This window comes from Neomonachus schauinslandi, chromosome 8 (genome assembly GCF_002201575.2).
Source record: "Neomonachus schauinslandi chromosome 8, ASM220157v2, whole genome shotgun sequence".
Classification (NCBI taxonomy): domain Eukaryota; kingdom Metazoa; phylum Chordata; class Mammalia; order Carnivora; family Phocidae; genus Neomonachus; species Neomonachus schauinslandi.
Window position 1 is genome coordinate 124,720,270 of NC_058410.1, and position 21,675 is coordinate 124,741,944.

Consider the following 21,675-nt stretch of genomic DNA (forward strand, 5'->3'; position numbering starts at 1 on the left):
AAAAACATATCTCAACTAACAACTCTGTGGTATTTGATGATGTTCCCTCAAATACCCATTATAGTCGGGACTCACCTTATAAAAATTGATGTATAAAGAATTCACATGTAGCTGAAAGTGATTAATTAATGACCCTCTTAGTGGACTAAAAATGTATCATCTGCAAATTTGGGGAATACATTGTTACCTGAAGCTCTGTATGGAATTTAATCAATTATAGACAAAACACAACAATCAAACAAAAGCAACTTCTATATCAAAAATGGAAAATGTTGGGGCACCTGGGTGGCTCAGATGGTTAAGCGTCTGCCTTCGGCTCAGGTCATGATCCCAGGGTCCTGGGATCGAGTCCCACATCGGGCTCCCTGCTCAGCGGGGAGCCTGCTTCTCCCTCTGCCTCTCTCTCTCTCTCTCTGTCTCTCTGTGACTCTCATGAATAAATAAATAAAACATTAAAAAAAATGGGAAATGTTGAAGACTAGTAAAGCGTTAGGAAGGCTAGCTTTTGATGAATGAAACTTTGTTATTATTGTTGTTGTTTTTGTTGTTGTTTTAAATAGGCTCCACCCGCACATGGAGCCCAGTGTGGGGCTTGAACTCACCATCCTGAGATCAAGACCTGAGGGGAGGTCGAGTCACTCAACTGACTGAGCCTTCTAGGAGCCCCACTAATGAAACTTTTATTTGCTATGTACTGTGTGGCAGTACTTAATTCTCTTGAGTTCTAGGATCTTAGATTGAAGTGTGAGGGGAAGGGGTGAAAGATAATATAAATACTGTATTTTTGGCAGCTAGTCAAAGGGTGATACAGAGGTGGGATGTGAATCCTTGATTCATTATATTAGAGTCAACATATTTAGCTTTTAACTCTTTTTAAAAATATTTATTTGTGAGAGAGAGAGAGAGCTCGCAAGAACAGGGGGAGGGGTGGAGGGAGAATCAGACTCTCCACTGAGCAGGGAGCCCAGTGTGGGGCTCCATCCCAGGACCCTAGGATCCTGACCTGAGCTGAAGACCGTCGCTTAACCGACTGAGCCACCCAGGTGCCCCAGGTTAGCTTTTAACTCTTAGTAAGTGCTAAGCAAGGTATGACTATTCCCTTTACATTTTCAGTTGGTTCTGAATTACTCTGTACTGTTGTCAGTTTAGCCAACTTAACTTCATTTCATGGTTCTGCCTCCATATGTTTGATTTTCTCTTTACCCCTTATTGGAAGATCTTTATCGTTTTAAACCCTATATGTCATTTAAAACCATACTCATCTAACCCTTCCAAAACATTCTTGTTTAGCCAACCTTAAAGTAGACCCCTGCCTTCCTCTGTGATTCCAAAGAACCTGGCTTCTGTTACTCATGAGACCTGTCACATATGTGTTCATAGATTTTTCCTCTCTTTGATTTGAAAGTATGCATTGCTTGAGAGCATAAACTATGAATTACACATGCCTGGGCTCAATTCTAGATCTAGCACTTACTCGTTGTTTGGCTAACCCAATGTCATTCCCAGCCCCATTTTCCCTTGGATACATCCCAGTTTAGAGTTTAAGAAACCAGACATTCTCCTGGCATCCATTACATGTGGTGGTGGCTAAGTGACACAGTTCTGGGCAATGAAATATAAGGAGAAGTTTAGGGGCCTTATGAGATAGGTTTTGCTTCCCTGTAAAGCAATAGGCCTAAGAGTCATACCCACTAGAGCTGCCCCTTGCTGCCAACACCTCCCCCTCCCCCTCTCCCCCCTTCTTCTTCTTCTTCCTCCTTTTCTTCTTCTTCTTCCTCCTCTTCTTCTTCTTCTTATTCTCCTTCTTCTCCTTTTTTGTTACGATTTTATTTTTAAGCAGTCTCTATATCCAGTGTGGGGCTCCAACTCACAACCCCGAGATCAAGATTCACATGCTCCACCAACTGAGCCCACCAGCTGCCCCCTATTTTCTTCTTGCCTGGAATATGATGACTACAAATGGAAAAGCCATTTTGCAGTCATGACAGCATATAATAAGGATGAAAACCAAACCAAGGATGGTGGAGCAAAAAGACAGAAAGAGCAAGCCTCCTTGAGGATATCCTTGAGCTGCCGTATAGAACCTGGAAATGCCTACCACTAGAATCCTAGTTATAAGACTGAAATATTTATTATTTGGACCACTTGTAATAAGATCTTTCGTGGCTTGCAGCCAGAAACTTTTCTGGATAGCTATGTAATCTGGCACAAATTAGTTAAAGTCTCTAAACTTTGGTTTTCTCATCTATAAGATGGAGCTAATAGTGTCCTAACAGAGTAGATGTGAGGATTACAAGAGATAGTATTTTCTGACACATGGTAAGCAGATAATCTTCTTTTGGCTCCTTCCTTCATATAATACTGTTTATCAGAAAGCATGTACTGAATGTTTTTGTACAAATAAAAGCCACAATAAATATCTGATGACTGAATTAAATGACTGTTAAAGCAGTTGAGCAGACTTTGCAAGACAAGCTACTATAGTGGCTTCCCATAGACTTGTTAACAGCTGAGTAAACAGGAGAAGGAATTCACCTAATAATCACAGTACAGCTGGGGGAGAGAAGTTTTTGGAAAGTAGCTCTGGGCAACCAGACTCCTTACTACAGTAGGTTAAAAAATGGCCACAAATTCTCCCCTTCTCATTAATTGTTCCTCTACTCCTTAAAATGTAACTTGGCCATCGTTTGCTTTGGCCTATAGAGATAGTAGCAAACTTGATGCAGGAAGAAGCTTGTAAAGTGTTGGCACATTGGGACTTGCCCTCTTACTGCAAGTGAGTCCCTGCAAGCCACCATGTACATAAGCCTGAGCTAGTTTGTTGGATGATGAGAAAGAATCAAGGTGTCCTAGCCAACAGGCAACCAACACCAGACATGTGCGGGCTAAACCCAGTTAAGAACAGGAAAACCTCTTTCTGGGGGCACCTGGGTGGCTCAGTCATTAAGCATCTGCCTTCGGCTCAGGTCATGATCCCAGGGTCGTGGGATTGAGCCCAGCATCAGGCTCCCTGCTCAGTGGGGACCCTGCTTCTCCCTCTCCCACTCCCCCTGCTTGTGTTCCCTCTCTCGATATCTCTCTCTCTCTGTCAAATAAATAAATAAAATCTTAAAAAAAAAAAGAAAAACCTCTTTCTGAGCCCAAAGTACCAACCAGAATTGAGCTAAATGAATAGTTTTCTTAAACTACTAAGTTTTTGCAGCAAAAAATAAGTGACATAGGGTTGGTCTTGGGAACCCCTGATAACAGGGGTAGATGGGTGCCATGTATCTCCAGATGGAATGCCTAGAGAAGGAGAGAAGGGCACCATATCACTTTTGGAGTATTCCAGCTTGGTTCCAGAATCTGAAACTAATCATAAAGAAACATCAGTCAAATAATCTCAAATTGAAGAACATTCTGTAAGATAATTGGTCAGGGTTCTCCAAAATGTCAGTGTCTTTCAGAACCAAGAAAGGCCAAGTAGCTTCTCCAGATTAAAGCTGTCTCACTAAAGAGACTTGGTGTGTAAATGCAGTATGTGACCCTAGGCTGGCTTCTACACTGGAGGGAGAAAAGCCTAGAAAGACATTCCTGGGAAAATTGACAAATCTTAAATAAGAACTACAGATTAGAGTATTATGTTGATGTGGAATTCCCTGAATTTGTTAACTGTGCTATATAGTTCTTTGGAAATATACATGGAAGTATTATGGACTGAAGGAACATGGTATAAGGAGCCAACTCTGAAATGGCTCAATAAATTATTACATATAATACATATATTTATATAATTATAAATATGTAAATAAATACAAAAATAACTGATCTAGCTATTGGCACACTCTTTTGACTGAGGGAAGTTTTAGCAAGTGTCTTTAAGCTTTTAGGGAGTGTACTCACCCTTCTGTATATTGTACCTTTTTGTGTGCTCAGATAAAGTGAGTATAACATGTGAGCACCATGGAGCTTATAAGAGCGAACCAAAATCACGGTCACTAATTGTTGATAGCAAGGTACTGTGTGTGCTGTTTTCTCCTTTAGGGTGATGACCAAGGGGAGTTTTAGAGGTCCTGTACTCTGACTTTTGACTGATGACCTGCAGTGACCAGTATGCACCTCTAACTTGTTGACACCATTAGTTTCTTGTGCCCTTTCATTGGAGCACTTGGACTGAGACATGCTTATCAATTCTCTTCCTTGAGGAAGTTTATTATGAGGCATAGCTGTGCTAACATCCTTCATGACTCAGGGGGTAATACTAACTCTGCATGAAGAGATGCCTACCTTATTGATACAGTTTTGACTAGTGCACTTCCTGCTTGTTGGACATATTGAAGGAATGGCTGAGGAGAGTTATCTGGCTGTCATCTCAGGGCCATTTTCCTTGCTTTGATAAAGGTTGAAATCATACTTCTCTATCAGTAGTTACAGGACAAATATATCTTAGTCTTTCTATATTTGGGGGATGAATCTCTTATGGCATCCTTTGGCTTCATTTTTCTAGAATTGTCATATGGTTCTTCATCCACTATCACTGGTCTTCTAGGATGTTCATAACCTTACTAAGATCCCAGTTTCCATGTTTCATGACATTGAGACTGGTACCCTGGGTCTGTATGTTTCCCCCTGATTCATGATGGTTAGATTTTAGAGAAGGCAACCTAAGACCCAGATAAAAGCTGAAATTTGTTATTTGCCTTGAGTCCTGAGAGAAGGCTTCAAGAAGACCGGATTTCATGCATTAAAATTACCCTTGTCTTCCCAACAGGACCTGTCTTACAAATAGTTCTGTATGGTCCTCTCCCTGTTCTTTAGTATATCAGGATTTATGTATCTGTCAGCAAGAAGCAGAAACCATAGATAACAGTGGTTTAAGTCCTACAGACTTTTATAATTCATTTCAAAGATGAACAGGTCCTTCCTAATGTATAGACGGCAGGGCTGGTTTTGAGAGGTCCAGGCTCTTTGCACTAATCCTCATCTCTCTCCTCAGCACAGTGGCTTTCATCAGCCAGCTTGTGGCCCTCTTGGTCACATGTTGGCTGCTGCAGCTTCAGGTATCATATTCTCATGTGTAGCATCTAATGCAAGAAGGAAGACAGGAAGAGTTTCAAAGGACCTGTACCTTGCCTTTGAGCATCCTAGAAATTTCCCCATGTATCTCATTGGTCGTGTCTTCCCCTAAATAAGTCATTGTAAAACAAGGCTCCATCCCTCCCCTGGGGTAGGTACATTGCTGCCCAAACTCCAGAGAAGGCAGGATGGCTGCTGGGAAGGCAACCAACATGGTCCACCACACCCAGATTAAAGGCTCAAGGAGCAGAAGGATGCAAATTCCTAGGATGCAAGCCCCTAAGGGAACCTGGAGACATCTATACGGAGGGTTTGTGTAGACAAGGCCATTGGGAATTGCTTCATGTACTGTTGATTAGTACGTGCACCAGAAACTGTTTTCTCCTTCATTAAACTACAGAAAACTGAAATTCAGGACGCAAGAAAGAAAGAAAGGAAGATGGTCCAAAGTGAACTTTTTAAGATGGGCGTTGAAAGGTTTGTTGTTTTAAGTTTATTCGAATGCAGTCTAGCTCAGATTGTATTAAGGACTACTGTCTTCACAGCTTATAGAATCTGAGCCACAGTCTGCTCCACACCATGGAAAGGTTCTTTTAAAAGAGGTCTGCCTTTGGATTGTGTGAAGGACTTATTGACAGAATTGTGTGGGGCCAAGGATATATACAACTAGAGAAATTTTTCAGGCAGGAGATCGATCTTTGGGCACAGCTTGAAAAGTCAATCATCCAATGGCAAGTCTCTGAGGAATTCAAGAGTTGTAGCTGGAAAGCAGGGGATCAAGGACTGAGTCCGTGGTGGGGAGAGAAGAAATCAGAATTTATGTAGCTGGGCTGGCTTTTCTAGACCTGCCTCTGGATGTACAGTGTCACACTGGGATGCTGTGCGGCTTTTATTCTTGTGTGACTGCCAGCGTGACTAGTGATCAAGGGAAGGGGATGCTTTTGTCCAAGACCATTGCTAACTACTGGTCCCGTCAACTCACTCTGTGTTTATTAGTCAAATTCAGTGTGAAAGCCACGTTTGGTGTGGTGGACAGAACCCAAAGTTCAGAAAAATCTACTGATATATTTGAGCACTTACTTATGCAAGTCATTCTACTAACTTTCATGTAAAATGATAGTCAGGAAATTGGCAGTTAGTTACAAAGTAGAAAGCACACAGGCATAGCTGGAGTTTTCTGATGGTTTGAAGTACTTTGAACATAGCCCCTCTATGATAATGTTTGGACACTGGATACATACTTGAAGGGAAAAAACAGATTTGAGTCCCATTGTCGGCGATTTTGCTTAAATGGTGTTTATTTTTTAAGTATAGATAATAATACCAGTTCTGACATTCCCCTTAGGGTCATTGTGAGGATCAAAATCCAGATAATATTGATGAAATGTTTTCTAATTGATAAAGTTCTATAAAACATGAATGTTAATTGCTTGGTTGTTTCAGTATTTCTTGTAGCAGTTATTTTGGGAAAGTGTGAATGCATGAAGTCAAAGAATTCCTAGAAATTAGCCCCTATTGACAAGGAAGGAAAAGTATACTTAATATAATTTAAAAAATGTTTTTCAGTGTGGTAGTTTGAAGTTTTAATTGGTCCTTGGCTTTGCAACAAAATATTTTGAGAGGGAACCTCAGGATGCAGGGGCTGTTTACAATTCAGCAGTTCAGTCACTGAGGAATAAAATAAAATTGACAAAATACTGAAACAGAAGCAGTGTTAAGATACTAGGCTTCAGGGAGCTTGTGACCCAGCGCCAACTGCACTGTATAAAGTAAGCTCAATGAACAGTGATGAAGGTTGGGATGAATGGTTAAAATATTCATCTTCTCTTGTTGTTCCTTTTTGTGCTTCAGTTCTCTCCTTTCTGAGATGTCTTTTTCAGGAATGGTGTTTCTGATATCACCACTGTTAAAATACAATGAATCCTGGGTCATTACATCAAAAACCAATGATGTGTGGTGACTAACATAACACAATAAAATAAAATAAAAAATAAATAAAATCACTTCATATTATGATAGATAAGATCTCTCACAGGTTACCGTCACATTAGAGACTGTTACATTAGAGACAGTCACTGTATTGAAAACTTCATTTAACATCTACAGTTCTTTATAATACTACCATTTAAATGAAACAAGTAATTTAAAAAGTAGAAAAATCTCAAGACCTTTCCTTCCATACCATTCACTCACTTTGCAAATATCCAAGCACTTGCTTTGTGTCACACACTGGTCTAGCCACTGGAGATGTATTAGTGATGAAAACCAGCAAAGATCCTGCCCTCGTGGATTACAGACTAGCAGCAGTCTGATGGTAAACAATAAATAAAAGAAATATGAAAGGTTGTAGTATTTTAGAAGATGCTACTCTCTGAAGAAAACAGGGCAGAATAAGGGGGATTGGAAGGGTAGATTGGTGGAGAGGTATATAGTTTTAAAGTGGATGGTCAGGGAGAAGGTGACATTTGAACAGAGACAGGTTGGGGGAAAGACCATTCCCAGTGGACACAGCTGTCCAAGCAGGGGGTGCAAAGTTGAGTGTACCTGCGTGTCTGAGGGGTAGAAGGAGACCAGATGGCCAGAGGAGAGGGCAGTTGGCAGATAACCCTTGTTATGCTGTTCAATATTTAACAAAATTATTTTGCAGTACTTTGTATTTCATTGGAAGCTTCTTTAGAGTAGACCTTAGTTAACTGCTTCTAAACTGAGCCACATCCTAGACTGTTAAGAGCTGGAAGGAACTTGAGATGCTGTATTATTGCTGTTCTTTCATTTTATGGGAGATAACAGCTCAGGTCCTCTGAAATAATTGGCTGCATAGTGGCTCAATTGGTAAATCTCAGTGTTTTCAGAGATGGCTGTGGTAATGAGAAGAAGAAAATATTTATAGAAAGTGAAGAACATGCAGAAATTTTCTTCAAAGTTTGTACATGTTTAGCCCCATAAAATTTTATTTTTATATGGTAAAATGTATACAATATAAAATTTTCCATTTTAACCCTTTTTAAGAATACAATTCACTGATATTGATTACATTCACAATGTTGTTCAACCATCGGCACCATCAATTTCCAAACCAGTGTCATCACCTCAAGCAGAAACTCTGTATTCATTAAACAGTAAGTCCCCATTTTCCCCTTCCTCTGGCCCCTCTAGTAACCTCTCATCTTGCTGTCTCCATGAATTTACTTATTCTAGGTATTTCCCATATGTGAAATCATACAATAGGTATCCTTTTGTGTCTGGGGTTCTTTGATTTAACATATCTTTTTCAGGGTTCACTCATGCGATAGCATATATTAGAACTTCATTTCCTTTTAGGGCTGAATAATATTCCATTTTATACACGTACCACATTTTGTTTTTTCATTCTCCGACACTGAGTGGTGTTTTTACCTTTCATCTACTGTGAATAGTGCTGCTGTGAACATTGGTGTACAGTTCTCTTGAGTCCCTTTTTTCAATTTTTTGGAGATATGTATATCCATCTATATATCTATATATCTCTATATATATGTCTATCACTGTATTTTGTGTATACATATATATATACACACACACACATGCATACAGATAGAGATAGATAGATCAATCTATTGAGGGGGAGAGAGAGAGAGAAGAATGGCTGGGTCATATGGTAATTCTGTGTTTAACTTTCTGAAGAACCACCAGACTGTTTCCTACAGCAGCTGTGCCATGTTACGTTCCCAGCAGCAATGCACAAGGGTTCCAGTTTGTTCCTTGTTGGCAGTTGTTTTCTCAGTTTTTTGTTTGTTTGTTTTGTATTGTAGCCAGCCTAGTATGTGTGAAGTAGTATCTCACTGCGGTTTGGGTTTGCATTTCCCTAATGACTAAGGATGTGAAGCATCTTTTCATGTGCCTGTTGGCTATTTGTAGAACTTCTTTTGAGATGTCTATGGAAATCTTTTGCCCATTTTTAAATTGGGTTGTTTGTCTGTTTGTTGTTGAGTTGTAGGAGTTCTTTATATATCCTGAATAGTAAACCCTTAACAGGTATATAATTTGCAAATCCTTTCTCCCATTTTGTGTGTTGTCTTTCCACTCTCCCCTCTCTTTTTTTAATGAAGACTTTAATTTTTTTAGAGCAGTTTTAGGTTCATAGCAAAAGTGAGAGTAACATACAGAGTTCTCATATACCCTCTGTACCTTACTCTGTCCCCACACATGAATAGCTCCCCAGTTATCAAAATCCCCTACCAGAGTGCTACAGTTTTTACAGTTGATGAACCTATATTGACACGTCATTATCACCCAAAATTCACTGTTTACCTTAGGGTTCACTCTTGGGGTTGTACATTCAGTGGGTTTGGACAAATATATAATGACATTGTCCATCATTATAGTATCATGTAGAGTATTTTCACTGCCCTAAAAATTCTCTCTGCTTCTTGCCCCCCCACCAAATTCTCCCAAATTCCTCATCTTCCATTGTCTGACAAAAGTATAATTATATAACCAACTGTCTGTGGCTCAAGATTATCACCTACTAGAGATGGCCAGGCACATAGGCTTCACTTGTCTTGGTGCAGCGTAAATACTGTGTGATTGTGTGTAGTTCTGTTTCCGAGTCCACAACTGCCCTTTCTCAGCCTTGTCTCAGGTTGGTGATGTGACCTCTTCTGCATGGCACAGTGGTTTTTCTAAGGACTTTAGGATGCAGGTTGGAGAAGTATCTCCACCCACGCATCACCCCCAGTGCCTCCCACCGAGAGCGCAGAGGTCCATTGCCTTCAGAGGCATGGGGTTGAGCAGTAGCGGCCAGTTTTAGTCTTCCCTCGGGGCTCCTTGTTCCCCATCCTGACACATGGCTAGCTAAACGTTCTATCTCTGAGATGCCTCTTGCTCACAGGGTCTCTGCTTGGAAGGGCCAGGCCAGAGGCTGTGTGCAAGCCTTGCTTTGGTTTCTCTCTTGCCAGCGTTTCTCTTTCTGCAGCTGTTGAGGCAGAGCCTGGAGGGCCATCTGCTCTGGAAGGGACAATTCATGGGGTTAGATGGCTTTAGGCTCTAAGACCTACTGAGTTTCTCCACTTTCACACTGAAGACTTCTTACTGTCCTCTTTTCAGTTGCCATTCGCCTCTTCTCCTTCTCCTCCTCCTCTTCTTTTTCTTTCTCTTCTTTTCCATTTTCCCATCTCTGAGCTCTTACCTCACATTATTTTGCTTCTATATATAGGCTGACCTTCTTAGGATGATTTTCAGCACCACCAACAAAAAACAATTTTTCCTGTGTGGGTTGCTCCATTCAGCACAAAGCTGTGTTAATCAAAATACCTAATTGCTTCCCATCCTGAATATTCTGTTTAATTGAGGATGTTTCTCTGTAGTCAGCTTTCTGCTTTGGAGACTAGTTTACTGGAACGCTCTAGTATTGGAATAGGGAAAAAATACACTGCCTTAAAACCCTGTCAGCCCTTGAGCACCTGGCAACAAATTACAGCTGAGGAGGGCCAAAGACCTGAAAATTAGACTTGCCTTGGCTGACAGTATCTTTAAGTGTCTAGTTATTTATGGCTCACTTTCTTCCATAAAGAATTTGAAGTGCCATATAAAAGTATGTACAAGAGGATAAAATAAATAGTTGAGATAATCAGGACAAAGAGGAAATAAGGATAAGAAAATAAAACTGGGCCAAGAGTCACAGAGAGAAATGAACACTTGTACAGTTGTAGAGGTGACCTGCAAGGTTGGCTCTAAGTTTCCATGGGGCCAAAGTAAGGAGAGAATTGTGATCAATTATGTAACTCATGGTATTGTTAAAATGAAAAACAATCCAGTTGTTCAGGGGAAAGAAGCTTTTTCCATCTTCTTAGATCTGAGATCAGTTTATATGATGACGTCTCATAGGGAAGACTATGTGCTACAGTGATCAGCATCGTGAACAGGAGTGCCTGGTGTCTTACTAATGCCCTAGCCGGAGAGCACAGTGCAGGGTGCAATTCAGAAGAAGCTGTTCTAGGTGGGACCAAAACAAAGTGTTTCAAAGGCAATATTTGGTACAACTCAGCAAACAGATGCCACATCCTTTCTTGCAACTCTCCACAGTAATTGATTGTCACAAATAGGCTTCTCTGTAACAATAATTGTGAGACTCAGCGTGTGATGGAAGGAAGCTGGAGGCCAGCTGCGCCCTGCTCCTAACGAAGATCTCGTCCTTAACCAAGGTGGTTGGGATTCCAGGTGCTTGACGTAATGCCTCCCTCACTGGTCCTAGCATTGGGTTGTCCTGGGAGAGCCAGTCTCCTATCTTCAGAAGAGGTTCCGAGCTCATGCCCACTGACAGCCAGGTGAAACCAACAACCCCAAATCATGCACACTGTGGATTTTTATAGATCATGATCTTCCTAAACTCACATATCAGTAACCTTTGAAGTGTTTTTCCTTAGGAATTTTTATGTAGTCAGACATGCAATCTACAAATAAAGATAGTTTTACTTTTTTCTTTCCAATCTGTTGATCTGTTTTTGTTTTTATTTTTGCTTTCCCCCCGCCCCCCCCGCCCTGGCTTGGAACTCAGGTTAGTGGAAATAGAAATAGAGAGATGGACATACTTGTCTTCAAGCTGACCCCAAGGGCGAAGCAACTGGTCTTTCACCATTGAGTATTATATTAGCTCTTGGTTTTTTATTGTGTCTTTTATCAGATTAAAGAAATGCCGGGTGTTCCTCATTTGCTGAGAATTTTTATAATAATGGATGTTTAATTTTTTCAGTTGCTCCTGAATGATCATGTGTTTTCTTTTTTAATCTGCTTATTTGATGAATTACATTGATTGATGGTCATATGTTGAGCTAACCTTGCATTCCTGGGATAAATCCCTTCCTGACATCATGTCCTTTTCATGCATTGCTGGATTCAGTTTGTTAATATTTTGTTAAAGGTGGTTTGTTTGTTTTCTCTGTTCATGATGCATATTGGTTTAAAGTTTTCTTTTTTTGGAATGTCTTTGTCTGGTTTTGGTATAAGGATAATCCTGGCCTCATAAAATTTCATTATTCTCTACTTTCTGGGAGAGTTTTATAGAATTAGTATTATTTATTTTTTCACATTATGATAGAATTCATAGTAAAAGCCATCTATCTGGTCCTCGAGTTTTCTTTGAGGGAAGGTTTTTCATTACACAGTATTTTTAATTGATACAGGTTATCTGTTCTTCTTAATGGGCTTTGGTAGTTGGGGTTTTTTGAGGAATTTGTCCATTTTGTATGGATTATTGATTAGTTGCTGAATTCACTTGCGTAAGGTTATTCATAAACTTCCCTCTATTCCCTCATTATCCTTTTAATGTCTCTAGGGTCTATCTTTAGTGAGGTCCTATCTTTTGTTCCTGAAATTGGTAATTTGTATCTTCTCTTTTTTCTTTTTTTTATCCTTATTAGTCTGGCTAGCAGTTTACCAATTTTATTGATTTTTTTAAAACAGCTTTTGGTATACATAAACAATGGAACATTACTCAGTCATAAAAAAGAATAAGACCTTGCCATCTGTGGCAACATGGATGGACCCAGAGGTGAAATAAGTCAAATAGACAGAGCTTTTTTCTTTTTTATGACTAAGTAATGTCCCATTGTATATATGTACCACCTGTTCTTTGTCCATTCATCTGTCGATGGACACTTGGGTTGCTTCCATATGTTGACTGCTGTAAATAATGCGACAATAAGCATAGAGGTGCATATATCTTTTTGAATTAGTGTTTTCATTTTTTTGGGGGGGGGGTAAATAACCAGTGGTGGAATTACTAGATTGTATGGTATTTCTATTTTTCATTTTTTGAGGAACCTCCGTACTATACTGTTTACCACAGAGGCTGCACCAATTTACATTCCCACCAACAGTGCATGAGGCTTCCTTTTTTTCCACATCCTCACCAGCACTTGTCATTTCTTGTCTTTTTGATTCTAGCAAACACCATATGATTACACTGAAATGTGGAATCTAGAAAACAAAACAAAGAAATAAACAAGTAGCAGAAACAGATCCATAAAATACCAAGAACAAACTAATGGTTGCCAGAGGGGAAGGTGGTGAGAGGGTGGGCAAAACAGGTGAAGAGGAATGGGAGATGCAGGCTTCCAGTTATGGAAGAAGTCACAGGGTTAAAGACACAGCATAGGAAATATAGTTGGTGATACTGTAATCATGCTCTATTGTGACAGATGGTAGCTACACTTGTGGTGAGCACACCACAGTATAATGGAGTTGTGGAATCACTATGCTGTACATCTGAAACTAATGTAACGTGTATCAACTATGCTTCGATTTAAAAAATTTTTTTAAACCAGCAATTGGTGTCATCAGTTTTCTCTATTTTTCTGTTTTTTATTTTATCACTTAATACTGTTGTCTGTATTTTTTCCTTGTTTTGCTTAGTTCTTAATTTTCTTTTCTTTTTCTAGTTTTGTAAGGGAGTAGATTATTGATTTGACACCTTTCTTCTTTTCTGACATAAGTATTTAATGCTATAGGTTTCTTTTGAATCATAGCTTTAGAGGCATTCCATCCATTGTTACGTGTTGCCTCTTAATTTGTATTCATTTCAATGCATTTCCTAATTTCTCTTGTGATTTTTTTTCTTTGAATCTTGGGTTATTTAAAAGGATGTTGTTTAATTTCCCTATATTTGGGAGTTTTTCCAGATATTTTTATACTGTTGACTTATGATTTATTTTCACGGTGGGCCTGGGTCGTTCCTTGTAAATATTTTGAGATTTGTGTTTCAGAAAATCGTCTGTGTTGGCAAATGACCCATCTGCACTTGAAAAGAATGTGAATTCTGTTGTTAAGCAGTGTCATGTCCATAATTTTATATGTGACAAAATTAACAACCTGTAGTGTTTTGGAAACTTTTTTGAAAGTTCTTCAAACTTTTTCAGACCAGTGCTTCTCAATCTATCTGTAACATAGCAGAATATTTGTGTTTCCATTTGTCTTTATGATTGCCTTGATGCCAAGTGATAAACAGAGATGCTAGTATTTAACTTACAATGAGGCATTTTTCCACTGGACCTTGCACATCGAATCTTGAGGCTCCATGAGAAGTCAAGTTCAGCTAGACTGAATGGGGATCTCTGGAACGATTTTAAGCTTCTTTTTGTGTTTTAGAAGGACAATAAATGCAAAATAAAAATGAGAACAAATATGACTCTTGGAGATGAGTCACTCATTTTTCTACCCTTATACATATCTAGTGGTGACAGTGTCCAAATTTATGTTTTAGAAAGAGAATTGGCGGCACTAGCACAGATGGACCAAATAGGGAGACAGACAGACAGACTACACTTGGGTGTAGTTTTTGGAAGTCTTGGAAGAGCCCAGGTGAGAGATGTTTGTTGAAGGCGCAAATCTGTAGCGACAATTAGACTAGAATGAAGGGATAGTTTTGAGAGAAATTTTGAGATATAATTTAAAGGTCTGTGTCTGAAATGAGGTAGTATTGGAGTTAAAATTTACTCCTAGGTTTCTGCCTTGAATAACCAGACGGAGGATGATCCCACTCATCATAAGGTAAAAAATCAGATGAAAAGCAGTAGTTGGGGGTGCCTGGGTGGCTCAGTCGTTAAGCGTCTGCCTTCGGCTCAGGTCATGATCCCAGGGTCCTGGGTTCGAGCCCCACATCGGGCTCCCTGCTCGGCGGGAAGCCTGCTTCTCCCTCTCCCACTCCCCCTGCTTGTGTTCCCTCTCTCGCTGTGTCTCTCTCTGTCAAATAAATAAAATCTTAAAAAAAAGAAAAGAAAAGCAGTAGTTGGTTGGGAGAAGGAGTATTACATAGCTTCGGCTTAGGACTGTCTGCTCTGTACATAGGACGAGCAATGTGATAAATAGTGGGGGGTGGCATGGCCTTTGGATAGATGTGATATTATGACATAATTGATACTATGGCATATACAGGGTAATATACAATATGGGTAATTGATCTTATTTTAAGCTTAATTCCTGATCTCTCCTAAGTGAAACCCTATCTAGTCTTTATTTGCATTTCCATAATGGGAAGTGTTTACAATAAAAGGCAAAACCCAGATGATTTAACAATGTCTGGTTAGCCCTTGTTGAATAACAAACCACTCCAAACTTAATGGCATAAGAGAGCCACCATTTTATTATTCTGTGGTCACAAATTTGGACAGCACATAGTGGGAATGGTTTGGAAATGTATTGGGTCTTAGAGAACGAAGGAAACCAATCCTGGCTATAAAAGGGGGACATAGAAATTCATTTTTACTAATCATGATTATCCTGAAAGTTTGGCCCTGGTGTGACGTAAGAGGAATACTTTGTTCTTATAACCTCTTGAAAATAAACAGAAAAGAAATTGTTGTATTTTATCTAGTAACAAAAATCTCTATTGTCCAAAATATTTCTTGTCACTGTTTATTTAAAAAGGCATGTAGTGTGAGGTCTCCCCATATTTGTCCTCCAGTTTCCCAGTTCTTTCCCGCTCACCCACAAATTAAAAACAAAACAAAGTCAGACAGCTGCTGCTTTGAGTTTTTGAAATCTTTCAGAGATTTTTTACAATAATATGCCATGTATGGACATAGCCTAGTTTGTTTAATCCGTTCCCTAGTGATGGACATTGGGTTGTTTGCGGTCTTTTGCTTTTATAAACAATACTCCAGAAAGTGGCCTTACACATTCATAATTTCCCATAAGTAGGATGCATTCTAGTAGCTAAAGTAACAAGGTGGTATACACATCTGTAATTTTGATAGCTACTGCTATATTCTGCTCCTTAGGTCAATGGGTTAAAAACCCAGTTGTGAACCTACCAGCTGTGTGGAGAGTGCTTGTCTTCCCTTGGCTTTGCTATCAAGTATGGGATCAGATGTGTTTATTTAGCTAATCTGATAAGGAAAATATGGTAGTAACTTGTGCGTTTTTTTCTTGCATTTTTCTTAACTAAGCTTTTTGTTTGCTTGAAGGTAATTTTTCTTTCTGTTTCTATGAATGTCTTCATATTCTTTGTCCATTTAAAAATTTAGATTGTTGGGGCACCTGGGTGGCTCAGTTGGTTGAGCATCTTATCTGGCTCTTGATTTCGGCTCAGGTCATGATCTCAGGGTCATGGGATTGAGCCCCGTGTTGGGCTCCACGCTCAGTGCGGAGTCTGCTGGAGGTTCTCTCTGTCCCTCTGCCCCTCCCCCTGCTCGCTATCTCTCTCCCTCTCTCAAATAATTAGATTGTTGCTTTTCTTCTTACCTGCTTTTAGGGGCTCTTTGTTATTCTTGTTTTTGCTTTAGAAAATGTTTTGGGGGATGGGGACTAACTGGGGATAGATGAAAGGAGCAAAAGCTAAGATACCAAAAAAAAGCCCCCAAAATACTAGATATTAAATAAGATCTTACCCTGAATCTATTGTTCATTCAGTTATAGATATTAGGCTCAGGTGGTTGGTTATATCTAAAAAACTGATCATAAAATCTAAAAGATTAAGGAAAAAGCCTAAATCACAAAGCAGCATTAACACTCCTACCTATCTTTATTACTTTCTTATTGAAAAGACTATAGCAGGATGCCTGGGTGGCTCAGTCAGTTAAGTGTCTGCCTTTGGCTCAAGTCATGATCCTAGGGTCCTGGGATCGAGTCCCACATCTGGCTCCCTGCTCAGCGGGGAGCCTGCTTCTCCCTCTCCCTCTGCTGCTCCCCCTGCTTGTGTGTGCTCTCTCTCTCTCTGATAAATAAATAAAGATAAAATCTTTTTTTTTTAAAAAAGAAAAGACTAACGATTTCAGGAAAATGCTTTAAAGTTGTTTTAAAACTATTACCCATTATAATTCTTGAACATCACATTTTGTTTTTATTTTTTCACAGTAAATCCTCATTTGTACCTATATTAAATAGTAGTATCACAGGACATATTCATGTTATCATAGATTCTTCATAAGCTCTTACAGTCTGTCACTTAATAAATATGTATTTGTATAGCTATGATTTTTAATGACTCCATCAAAATGTCCTATAATTTTTAAGCCATTCCCTAATTTGGGCTACTCAGGTTGTTTCCATGTTTTTGCTCTTATAAGTTGTACTGCTGAGTATCTTCTTTCATTTATGTTTTTATTTTGTTGAATTATTTCCTTAGGATAAATTCCTGAGTAGAGTTATAAGAATAAAGCGTATGAACATTTTAAGGATCTTTATATGTATTGCCATGTTGTTTCCAAATTGTAAAAATACATAGTGTAACCAGCAGTGAATGAGACGCTAGAACCACACAATGCAGAATGTGCTGGAGCCACATCCCCAGGACTGTCAATTTTCAATTAAAGAAAAAAAAATTCTTCTTTAAGTAAATTTTAAAAGTCTATCATGGTTGTATTAAATTTCATGTCTTTAACTAGTCACCAGGCTTTTTTTAAAGGCCTCACACATCAGTATGAATTATTCTAAAATATTTTGCCACACACTTCAACTGCTCTCTTAGGCACCTGATCACAGGGTGAGGGGTTGTGGACACTTTTTCCTGACCCCACTGTCTGTGAGGTTAAATACCCCTCTTCCCTCCTCTTCACCTGAACGTTCATTCTTACTCAGTTCATCCTTACGGGTGCTCTCAGCCAACCACCCGCTTTTCTTTCACATACACCTTCCCTCCTGCTACTGAGCCATTCTCTCTCTCTGTGATCTCTTTTTGACTATTTTAATTCATTCAGCTTTTAAACACACCATTTGCAGAGGCTCATACTTCTGCATGGCTTCTATTATACATTTATCCTTGTTGTTTTATTTATAAACAATTGTAGTAGGAGCACCTGGGCAGAAATGGATCCCCTCCCCTCTTACCTGCCTCAACCTTGAACCATCTGTGTTTCCAGAATCTACTTCCAACCATTCCATGCTTCACTGTCACCCCTTTGTTTTTGTGTGTGTGTGTTTTTTTAAGATTTTTATTTATTTATTTGGCACAGAGAGAGAGAGAACACAACAGGGGGAGAGTCACCCCTTTGTTATTGAAGATGTTCCTTGAGTCTGGAGTTTTCTTTTACCTTCACATTTTGGATTCGTGTTAGTTTTCTTTTGCTGGGTAACAAATTAGCCTCATACTTAATGGATTAAAACAACCTAAATTTATTATGTCACATTTTTCCTTGCATCAGAAGTCCAGGTGCAGATTGGCTGGGTCCCCTGCTCAGGGTCTTCATAGGTGGAGATCAAGGGGTCAGCAGGGCTTTGTGCTCTTCTGGAGTTCAGGGTCCTCTTCTAAGCTCATTCACACTGTTGGGAGAATTCATTTCCTTAAGGTTGTAGGAGTGAGGGTCCCATTTCTTGCTGACCGCCAGGACCTCCACCGGCTTCTAGAGGCCTCCCTCAGGTCCTAGCCACATGGCCTTCTCATTTCTGTGAGTGGTTTGCTCAGATGGACCTGCATATAAAGTAACCTAATCACAGGGGTGAAATCGCATCACGTTCCTGGAGCCACCCACACTCAAAGGGAGGGATTTACACAGGGCACGCATGTCGGGAGTGAAATCTTGAGGCCATTTGCAGCCTCCCCAGGATCCTAATCATCTTCAGGAAAAATTATGTTCATTTCATGAGCCCTTTCTGTAAGCTTTTCCAGTAGTATGTGTTGCTCCCTTGCCGCCTTCACACAGGGCTTTATATCTTTGGTCTTACTCTGCTTCAGGTGGGCGAAATAAACCTTTCAAGTTCATGGTGTTGCCATAATGTCAACAACACAGCTTACCTTTGGAGTGAATGGTAGTAGATAAGCATTTTACTTTGGCTTTCTTGCTCTCCGTGCAAGAGAGGTAACTCTTACTAAGGGTGAAGTTTGTTTTAATAAAATTGAGGGTTCTTTCTGAATATTAACAGTCCACTCTGGCATGTTTTGAACACACCTGCCTGTCTAGTAAGCCATGTGGGGACAAGAGACCATCTTTTCTCTCTCCTCTGTTACCTGCACATAGTAGGCTAAATGTTTGAATCAGGGCAAACAAGGATTACTCAGAGGCAGGAACCAGGGCTTTAAAGAACCTGGAATGTAATTATAAATGAAAGGCAATATTAGAGACAGTGTGACTCCAGAGTGCTTCAGTGAAGGAAGTGAGTGAGGAATGTGGGAAGCATGAGAAATGTTAAGACAGGGACCCTCATGGATGTCTCCACAGCTCCCTCCAGTGCCTCACCACGAGGAGGTGCTCAGCCAGTAGTACTGGTTACTTATCAGCAAGTAGCATTCACCTGCGAAGTCTTTATATTTTGTAAACCAGTTTTGTTTTCCTAATTGTAGCTGGTGCTCAAGATCGGATTGGTTGGGCCTTTGGCCTAGGATTGGAAAGACTGGCCATGATCCTCTATGACATCCCTGACATCCGCCTCTTCTGGAGTGAGGATGAGCGTTTCCTGAAGCAGTTCCGCGTGTCAGATATCAACCAGAACGTGAAATTTCAGGTAAAAGGACTTGAAGAATCAAATAACAATAATAATAATAATAATAATAATAATACTGGTTTTTAAGGATTTGAAGGGTCATATACTTGGAAAGAAACTTGTGGAATTTAAATATAATGTGTATTTGAAAAGAGGTTTTTTTTTTAAGATTTTTTTTATTTATTTGAGAGAGAGAGCATGAGCAAGAGAGCAGGAGGGAACATGACCAGCGGGTAGGGATCAAGGGAGAGGGAGAAGCAGGCTCCCTGCTGACCAGGGAACCTGATGCAGGGCTCTGTCCCAGGACCCGGGGATCATGACCTGAACTGAAGGCAGACATTTAACTGACTGAGCCACCCAGGCATTCCTTGGAAAGAAGTTTTAAATAGAGGTCCATAAAGACACATGAGTTCATAAACCATCAGAAATTGTATGCAGAAAAATAAGAGATTTATCAAGCTTTTAGTCTGGGCAAAGAACTAACTTTGGGCTTTGTTAATGACCATTTTACCATTATGAAATAGCCATCTTAAATCACCGATAATACTTTTAAAAATTTTAGTTTTTCTGGTACTAATGTAGACACACTGGCTTTCTTTTTTTTTTTTTTTAAAGATTTTATTTATTTATTTGAGAGAGAGAGAATGAGAGACAGAGAGCATGAGAGGGAGGAGGGTCAGAGGGAGAAGCAGACTCCCCGCCGAGCAGGGAGCCCGATGTGGGACTCGATCCCGGGACTCCAGGATCATGACCTGAGCCGAAGGCCGTCGCTTAACCAACTGAGCCACCCAGGCGCCCTGACACACTGGCTTTCTTATGATTAATGTTTGCAGTGTGTGTCCTTTTCCTCATTTTATTTTCACTCTAGATCCTTATATTAAGTGTGCCTCTTCCAAACTGCATAGAGTTGGGTCTTTTTATTTAAGCCCGGATTTAACTGGAGTGTTGAATACCTCTTACAGTTACTATAATTACCTGGGAGATTTGGGGGCTTAATTCTGTCATTTTTTATTTCTTCCCCATTTCCCCCTTCTCTTCTTTCTTTCTTCATTTGGAAACTGAGGTTATGTGTTTTTTGGTTTGTTTGTTCTTTTATTCCATTTTATTACCCCTGTTACTGTTCAGTCTCACTATTTTGTATTTTTTTAAAAGATTTATTTATTTGTTATTTTAGAGAGAGAGAGAACGTGAGCTCTCCGGACCCTGAGATCATGACCTGAGCTGAAATCAAAAGTCAGTCACAAAACCGACTGAGCCACCTAGGCACCTCTCCATTTTGTATTTTTAAGTAGCTCTTCTAGATTACAACAGGCATAATTAACCCATCACCCTTTACCATGGTGACTGTTACACAGCTTCCTGAGACATTTAACATCCGTCAGGAGTGTAGTTTTGTTTACTCCTCTTGAATTTAATATTACTGTTGTTACTTTATTTCTCCGTGTATTATAATCCCATAGTATATCACTCTATTTGCTTCAAGTAGCCAATTGTCTTTTTAAAGAGACTTAAAGCTATGTTGTTTTATATCTCCCTTGATATTTACGCCACTGATCATCATTCCTTTCTGCCGATCTTGGTTTTTCTCTGTGATCATTTCCCTTTGGTCTGGAGAACTTCCTTTAATATTTTCCTGTAGTGCAGCATGAATGTTTGCAGTTTGCCTGTCTGGAAATGCCTTTTCTTCACCCTTACTTTTTAGGAGTATTTTCTACGAATATAGGTATCTAGGTTGCCAGTTTGTGTACACGTGTGCTTGTATGTATGGGCACGTGTGGATGTTTGTGTGAGTGAATGTGTAGGTTCCTTTCAGCTCTTGAAACATGTCATTCCATTGCCTTTATCTTTGTACTCTGGTTTTTAGTGGTTTGACCTATGTGTGATTTTCTGTCTATTTTCCTGCTTGGGCTTTCACTGGGTTGGATTAATGTCCTTCAACCACCCTTGAAACCCTCATCTAAAATCTCTTCCAACAATTCTACTCTATTCTTTCTTTTGTTTTCAGGCCATAACTGCATGTATGTCAGACCATTTGAAATTATGCCATAGTATTCTGATTCTCAGGGTGTGTGTTTTATTACCAATTTTTTTTTTTAGCTCAGTGCTTTATTTTGGATAGTTTTTGTTCTCTTATCTTTGGGTTTACTAACCTTTTCTGTTTTGTCCATTTAACTATTAAGCCCTTCCAATGAATTCATATTGTACTTATCAGTTCTACAATTTCTACTT

At 39.6% G+C, this 21,675-nt stretch overlaps 1 protein-coding gene across 4 annotated transcripts in view; it reads left to right on the plus strand.

Annotated features, from left to right (window-relative positions):
• The window catches only part of FARS2 (phenylalanyl-tRNA synthetase 2, mitochondrial), a 506,744-nt gene that overhangs the window by 272,995 nt on the left and 212,074 nt on the right, over positions 1-21,675 (plus strand). For all 4 annotated transcript variants that reach the window (XM_021697011.1, XM_021697012.1, XM_021697010.1 and 1 more), the window contains one exon: positions 19,307-19,467. In XM_021697011.1, coding sequence (XP_021552686.1) covers positions 19,307-19,467 — 161 coding nt within the window. The remainder of the gene's footprint in view (positions 1-19,306; positions 19,468-21,675) is intronic.